The sequence below is a fragment of the Astyanax mexicanus genome, chromosome 13 (genome assembly GCF_023375975.1).
Source record: "Astyanax mexicanus isolate ESR-SI-001 chromosome 13, AstMex3_surface, whole genome shotgun sequence".
Taxonomy (NCBI): domain Eukaryota; kingdom Metazoa; phylum Chordata; class Actinopteri; order Characiformes; family Acestrorhamphidae; genus Astyanax; species Astyanax mexicanus.
In genome coordinates, this window is record NC_064420.1 from 36,531,785 (window position 1) to 36,539,934 (window position 8,150).

General features: G+C 38.9%; 1 protein-coding gene across 1 annotated transcript; it reads left to right on the forward strand.

Moving 5' to 3' along the window:
- The first annotated feature begins 6,006 nt into the window (after positions 1-6,006).
- On the forward strand, positions 6,007-7,625 carry LOC103044303 (guanylin). The gene is made up of 3 exons (XM_007246310.4): positions 6,007-6,181; positions 6,880-7,072; positions 7,239-7,625. The coding sequence occupies exons 1-3, from the start codon at positions 6,110-6,112 to the stop codon at positions 7,301-7,303; spliced, it is 330 nt and encodes a 109-aa protein (XP_007246372.1). The 5' UTR covers positions 6,007-6,109; the 3' UTR covers positions 7,304-7,625.
- Positions 7,626-8,150: the final 525 nt, after the last annotated feature.

The window sequence follows — 8,150 nt, forward strand, 5'->3', positions numbered from 1 at the left end:
TAAAATTCATATTATACCACTAATTTTTTTATGTAAAATGAATGCTGGGGTTGTTATCTATCAATAGATTCGCTGTCACACTGGGAGTTTTAACATAAAGTAAACAAAATGTCTCCTTATTGTTCTTATGAAAAAAAAAATGAATACCGAATACACTACCTAAAAAACTTTACCTAAAAAAACAAATTAACTAGGTTTATTTAAAGCTCCACTAGGTAGGATTGAGATTTTGTGCTTGTGGGCTCCCCCTACAGTTGCAGAGTGTAATAAATGTTCCAGGCCGATTAGTTTCTCTTTCTCGTTTTCTGGCTTTCACAGACATATTCGGTCTCTTTCCAGCTTCTGCTAGAGTGTCTGTATGTTAGTTTGTTAAGAATGAATCAGTAGTCCTTGTAGAACTGTTAGAACTAAAGGTTGGAAAGCAGGTCGCAGTTCTCGTGAGCGTTGGTCGGGGCCGCCTCGGAAAACTTACAGAGTCTGGTTTGAGCTCAGAGGAGCCCGGCACAGACGAGAGAACTGCTATTCCTCCTATTACACCTCAATGCAGCGCTGCAGTGAGTTTCAAGCTGTAATTTTACTTCTTTATAAAGATCAAAAATCAAGGAAATCCTACCTAGTGCTGCTATAACTCAAATTCACACATTTGAAAAAAAAATTTGATTTAAGGTGTTTTTTTTTTTACATGGTAGATATTGTTTACAAAACTGAGATGCAGTATGAAGAAATGTGTTTGGATAAAACAATAAAGCAATAAAGTTAGCATAGTGCTTCCTGTAAACAAGTTTTATATTATGTGTATTACCAACATGTAAGTTTAATTTCATGTTTCTTGCGCTTTGATCTAGTTCCTCGTGTCTCAGTCTTCTGACCTTTTTCATCCTTGTATTGATTTATCTGCTGGTTTGATGAACCTGTGTTGCTGTAATGATAATCCATCACGGAGACACTTGATTAAGCTCACTCACAGTTGCAGCCCACTGTCTCTGGAACCCCAGAATACTTCAGTCATTGATGTCGCAATTACGCTTCTGCAACACGCAAAGATGATTAAACTGCAAAATGAAATTTTCTGGTTCAGTGTGGCATTTAATGAGAACATGAGATTTTTACAGCCCCTCATATTCACCAAACAGTTCCTGACTTCCAGGATTAGTCACATGTGCTTCTCTATCTGTTTCCTCCAGAGGAGGAGTTTTTCCTGTAGTGTTTACTTTATCTTCTTCCTGAAAAGATAGCTATCCGTCCATCCTCATGTGCTGACTTATGTACAGTGCCCATTAGTGTGGTTTCATTGTAGCAAAGAAATGGAATACCACCGTCTAATCTAGCATTCCTTTGAACTATGACAAAATGTTGTAATTTCCTAGTACCTAGTGGGAAATTTGCACATAAACAGCAGCAGCATTTTACAGTTTTTATCACCTCTATCTATTTATGTGTCATTAAATCAGTTGTAAACCAGTTCTGTCCAACTTCTAGCAGTGGACATGTTTTCATGGAGTTTGGATGCACAAATATGTTTCAGACTATAAACACAGTTTAAATCATTTAATTTTTGCAAAAATCGACAGTTCACCTTATTATAAGTTGCGCCTTATGTATGAATTCTCTCAGTCAGGTTTTAAGAAGCAGTAAAGCCTCTCAGCTGAAGTACAGCAGTACAAGGGTGAATTTTTAGTAAAGTTTCTCCTGCACTGAGCCTGAAGCAACTATAGTATTAGCCACTAACCACAGCACTAGCTCTTTCAGAGGCGAGTATATTTGACTGTAGTCTGTGTGTTTGTCATGTTAAAGCAAGCTACGGGGGAAAAACTTCTAACTGATAGTGCTCTGGGTTACCGCAACACTCAGGGTTCCTCAGTCTAGCTCTATCGGGGAGCATTTACTTCACGCTAGAGCTGTGTTTAGCGGCTAATGCTAATGCTAATGCTGCTGAACCCAGCCTTAGTGCTGGGGAAACTTTACAGAAAATTCACCCTTAGACAAAATTATCAAAATCTAGCATAGTCACAGATAAAAAGTAAGTTATTATAACTTAAGGCAGGGGTGTCCAAACTTTTTTTGTTGGGGGCCAGAAGGAGAAATATATTTGAAGTCACGGGCAACACTCTGTAATAAAACAAATAATGAAATATACCACTTTAAATAATTAATACTTTTTTTCCTGATTATTTCATTTACACACCATTTTACTTGACTTACTATCTTTATCTTTGACAGTGTTGTGTAAACTAAGATTTTTCAAATTGATGTTTAATTTCATGATGTCTCTTAATATTATACTCCTTAATTACGGCAACTTTTAGACTCTTTGGCCCGTTTTTCTGCGCTAGAAATGCGCACCCTCTCCGCTTTTAGACTCTTTGACCCGTTTTTCTGCGCTAGAAATGAGCACCCTCTCCGCTTTTAGACTCTTTGACCCGTTTTTCTGCGCTAGAAATGCGCACTCTCTCCGCTTTTAGACTCTTTGACCCGTTTTTCTGCGCTAGAAATGCGCACTCTCTCCGCTTTTAGACTCTTTGCCTCGTTTTTTCTGCGCTAGAAATGCGTACTCTCTCCGCTTTTAGACTTTTTGGCCTGATTCAAACACCTAGCGTTCAAACTTTGAATCTCACATTATAAAAACCTGCTTAACAGCGGGCAAACTTTCATTCTATTTCTAAAATAACTCGGACACCCTTGACTTAAGGTAAACGGAACGCGGCCTCAGTTTTGCATGTTCAAGTCTAGCTGTAGGCTGTTCCGATTTTTGTTGGGATAGAAGGTTAGGCTTACTAAGGTTTAACAGAGGCACACTCAGACATCCCACCCTGCAAAAATTCCCTACCGTACTACAACACCACCCCCCACTGTTATCAAAGAAAGCAGTCCAATGTAAATCCCGCCCCCCACGGAGGACACTGATAGGTCCATTGTGAACATAGACAGACCAATCAGGATGTATATCAAACCCACAGAGCACAATCATAAATCCATTGAGCACATAAAGAGACCAATCAAAATCATCTGTACGTCACACACTCGGTCTCGCTAGATCGCTCTCAAAACTGCATACGAACTGCATGATATACAATGTCCTGGTTATCAAGATTCAAGATCAAGACTGTACTGTACATGATTTGCAGGCATCAGGGAGCTCTGTCAATATGCATGAAAAATAAAGTTAAGTAAAGCTAAGCTAAGTAAACATAACTTTAATTCTTAAAAAAAAATCAGTTTCAAGCTCTAGATGTTAATCTACACAGATTTCTCTCCGTAAAACTGTTTATTTGGGTGAGTAGAGCAAGTAGAGTGAGTATGTCTCGGCAGCTACCAAGCCAGCTAGCTAATTTCCCTGTTCCATCAGAGGTTGCTGCATGATATAAGATGGGACTGGTACATTTAAACAAGAACAATAGTTATCTTTAGCTCTCTATCACAGAGGAATTAGTTTCCTTCATCACAGACTGGGTCACCTACAGAGCACCTCTAGTAGCCTGCTAATGAAGCAGTGTTTATTTATTTATTTTGATGTATCATCTTCTTGAGGGACTGTTTGTATATGAAAGAATGTATGTAAAGTCCATGAGGGGGAAAAACACTGCCCACCTACACTAAAATGAATTGGCAAGATATTTTTAGAGACTTGTAGGTATCAGGGAGCCATTATTTATATGCGGTTGGCTCCCGCAACTTCCGGGAGTCTTGGGAAGTCTGCAGTTCTTAAGAAAAAGGTGACACTCAAAAACAAGGGGTAAATGTTTATATGAGAAAAGTGATTGGGCCCAAAGTGAAGCCACCACAGGTCGGGCGCCCCCTGCTGTTCGGCTGCAGAAAGCTGTATAACCCCACCCATCCCCATAGGTTTCAATGACAAAACAGACAACTTTCAATCACATATTTTTCTAATATACTGTATTTCTACCTCCATTATTTAAATGCAACAGCTAGTGTAACCTCTGCTTATATTGTTAAAATTTTATATCCTCACAGAATTTGTTTTTAAAACAAATTTTAATCAGCTCTATTCAAAACAGGTGTGGTTATTGTAAAAGGGCTGGTTATGGGTGGGACCAATAACAGACCGTCAGCTCCGCTCCGCTCTGCAGCCTGTGACCGTGAGACAGCCCTCAGGGGCGGGGTTATTTAAATGAGTAGGCTGTCTCTCCACAGTCTTTCTCCCTCCTCTGGTCTCTACTGCGCAGACTGGGGTTTCAGGATCGCCAACATGGCAGAAGATTTTGGCTTCATTTTCATTGAATGAATGGGAACGGTGATATGACGTCCATCTTTTTTTACAGTCTCTGGTTAGGACAACCAAAACGTAAACTGTTTCGTCCTGCAGAACCAATGTCAATGTCACTTCACTAAAATGACTTTGGAGCTCCTGACTCCTTTTATACATACCAATAGTTCCCAGTGTCTGCATCCTCATTTTGGTTCCAGATTTCACACACATTCTTGTCTCCAGCCCCAGCTACAGTTACCATCCAGTACTGGTTCCAGCTTAAGTGAAGTCTGATACAGAGGTTGGGTAATTTGGCAGTGACTACAGTCCCCTCGCTCCAAGAATCATCTCCAATTCCTAGTCTTCTAACCATACCTGCTCTTGATCCAGTTTCCAGCTTGTGTAAAACGGCACCTGCCGTATAACCTGCCTGTGCTTTATTCACTGTCTTGAGTGGGTCTTGTTTCTGCTCTGACAGTCTCTATGGTTTCTCCTAGCGGTTCCCAGTAGCTCAGCTCTATTTCTTGTTAACTGACAGCTCTGCAAAGTTAGCCCTGACCTCTCTGCTCTCTGCTATGATATTAAGTTTGATAAGAAACTGCTTGTCAGACAGGTGCTACAGTGTCGCAAGACAATTGCAATGGTATTTATGCACTTGCTATGGTGTTATTTAATGGTTGCTGGGGTGTTGCCTGGTGGTTGATATGTTGTTAAAAGTACAAAAATCCTTTTTTTGAAGGTTCCTTAAATGACCTTAAGTTCCTCAAGGAAAACATAGATAAGCTCCTTACAGGCCTATTCAGTTTCATCTACAAGTAAAATAAATATATTTTTTGAAGAACTTTGTGGACATTTACAGACATCCCAAGTTGCAAAAATGTATTTTAGAGGACCAGACCTAGACATTGTCCACCCACACTAAAAACTGCTACAGAACAGGCCAATCAGAAACCTCTCTGTTTTGCGCATTTGTGTTCTCTCTTAGGTCACTCGTACTAGATTCCGGGAGATTTTATCTGATTTTTGGGCATCAGGGAGCCGTTATTAATATGTGGTAGACTCCCGAAACTTCCTGAATATTTGGAAAAACTGCATTCAAGTGCATTTCAGTCCAAGAGTGCATGAGAACAAAATAAACTTTGCCTAACAAACTTCAATTTTTATGCTGCAGCACTTTCAACAGTGTAGACCGTTGCTGTGGAATACCAGATGGTTCTAATTTTATCTCTTTATGGTGGTTGTCAAGTTGTTGTTGTGGTACACCATGTGGTTTGTTAGGTGTTACTTATGATTGTGCTAAAATTTTTACATACCATTCATTCTTATGGGGAAAAAAAAATCTGCGAAATATGTTGTTTGCAAGCCAGAATTACACAATAAGACCAAACAATTTGGAGTTAAACCAGAAGAAAATTGATCTTACTGGATGAGTTATGTAATGAAAAATTAGTCTTGAATAACAAACATTGTTATAATAATATAATTCCCAGCTCTTTAAAATAACCCATTCTTTTACTCATGTAAAGGCAGACTGCATGGCTAGGAACTTTTTTTTATTTTGCACACCTGTAGCAATGAGACAAAATGAAATTCAATAAATCCAAGGCGTGTCCCCATACTTCTGTCTATATAGTTCATCAGTCATCAAAGTGTAACTATAGAAATTAATGTTTGTCTCTCAAACATGTTTTCTTACACGTTTCCAGAGCAATAAAACGTCTTTCATCATTGTATGGTTAACCATCTTGCAGTTTATTAACTAGCCTAACTCACAGGTTGGAGATTAGAGAGTGAGGAGGAGGAAGAGAGAGGGAAGTATTTAAAGGAGAGAGGTAGTAGAGAGAAGTGCAGAACACAGAAGCTTGAGAAGTACGCTGTATTTAGATCCAGACTGAGCTAAAGATGAAGACTTTATTACTCGGAGTCCTGCTGATTCTGGCTGTCAGCTTATCCTCAGATGCGGTGGTTGTTCGGGTAAGTACTGACCTTCATGTCTGGTAAACAAATAATAAATTAAAAACATAACTATTTTATATAAAAGTGTGGTAAAAACTTGTTGTAGGGAGGTGATTAATGTTCTAAATTGCTGAGTGCAATCAAATTCTTACAGCAAGCATCTAGAAGAAATCCTACTCTGTACAGTAGAGACAGTTACTCAAACAAAACATAGATAAACTCCTTACAAGCCTATTCAGATTCATCTACAAGCAACAGTTTTCGTACATCTTGGCATGTTCTCCTCCACCAGTCTTACACACTGCTTTTGGATAACTTTATGCCACTACTGGTGCAAAAATTCATAGAGTTCAGTTTGATTTGATGGCTTGTGATCATCCATCTTCCTTTTGATTATATTCCAGAGGTTTTCAATTTGGTAAAATCAAAGAAACTCTTTCCCAGAGCTGTATGTGGAATATATCCAGTTCCTTTGCAGTTTGACATTAAACATGCCTGAGTTGTTATGACTGTAAATTAGATACACATTTGTAGTTATGTACATTTAATGTATCATATTTTGTAGTGCAGCTGCCTTGTTTAAAAACATAAACAACTGATTTTGCTGTTAATAAAACTCTAATTCTTTTTTATCTTTCTTAGATTTAGTTTGACTTTAGCTCAGTTTAATCTGTTACCTTTCATCTTTTACTGTAAATGCTTAACTTTTCCTGCAGGAAGGAGAATTCTCGTTCCAGCTCGACTCAGTGAAAAGACTTTTGGCCCTCATGGCTAAAGACATCCCAGCCAATCAGAGCAGCCGCAGAGCTGCCAGCAGTGCGGTGGCAGTGTGTGACAATCCAGCCCTTCCTGAAGAATTTCAGCCTCTGTGCCAGAGCAAAAACGCCCGAGCTTCTTTCTCCAGACTTGGTAAGATGAGAAGGGTGCTATTCCGTGTAAGATAGAGAGATAGTTAAAGTTGAAAGTCCATGCCTATTTAGATTAGTTTATATTGATCTTCTTCCTGATAATTGGGAAATCCTTTTTCCTGATAATGTTTTCTTAAAGAGTTTCCTTCTCTTTTATTTTCCTGCAGCTCGTTATTCCAGGCGTCTTGGGGTGTGTGAGATCTGTGCGTTTGCTGCTTGTACCGGATGCTGAAAGTAGCTCAGAGGATGCTTCTCATGTTTTTCTACAGTTATTGTTTTTTTCATTGTCAGTCTTTTAAAGCTCTGTTACAATAGAAGTATAGTTTGTGTTAAAAATTCTACATATACCATTTTTATGTAATGATCCACTCTGTATATATGTACGATTTTACATGTTTCCTTAATATTATAACTCCCAATGCTTAAACACATGACATAACAGGCTACATGTTCACATTATTAATACAATATTAATATGTTTTGACTTCAAACTAGTTTGTTTCTGTGTCAGAATTATAATTTTAAATAAAACTGCATACTCTGTCATTAAGAAACACTGCATACTGTCCTTAACAGCATTACAGTTTAGTACTGCACTTCTGGTCAAGCTGTATGACATCCCAAACAGCACATACCAACAGACAGCACTCCAACCGGCACATTCTGAAGTATACTTTGTGCCGACTGCATTAGAAAGTGCTGGATGGCATATCCTAAAGCAGCCAGCACACCAAATGGTACATCGAAAAGCAAATAGCAAATCAACTGGTGCATTTAACAGCAGCCAGCACACCTTGTATACCCATATCCCTACTGTACCTGGCACACTGACAGATTGGGACATCCTACAGCAGTAGGCACAATACCTGACCCATTTTACAACAGCTGGCACTCCTAATGTCACATAGGGATGCACCCGTCACACTAGGCACATCATTACACACCTGGAACACAAACTGGCATATTTTATTATCTACACATCTCACAGCAATTGAAACAAGCACATTAGCACATAAACCAGTAGATTTTAATATATCCAGCACACAAGGCATAACCTAATGCACCCACTACCCAGAACA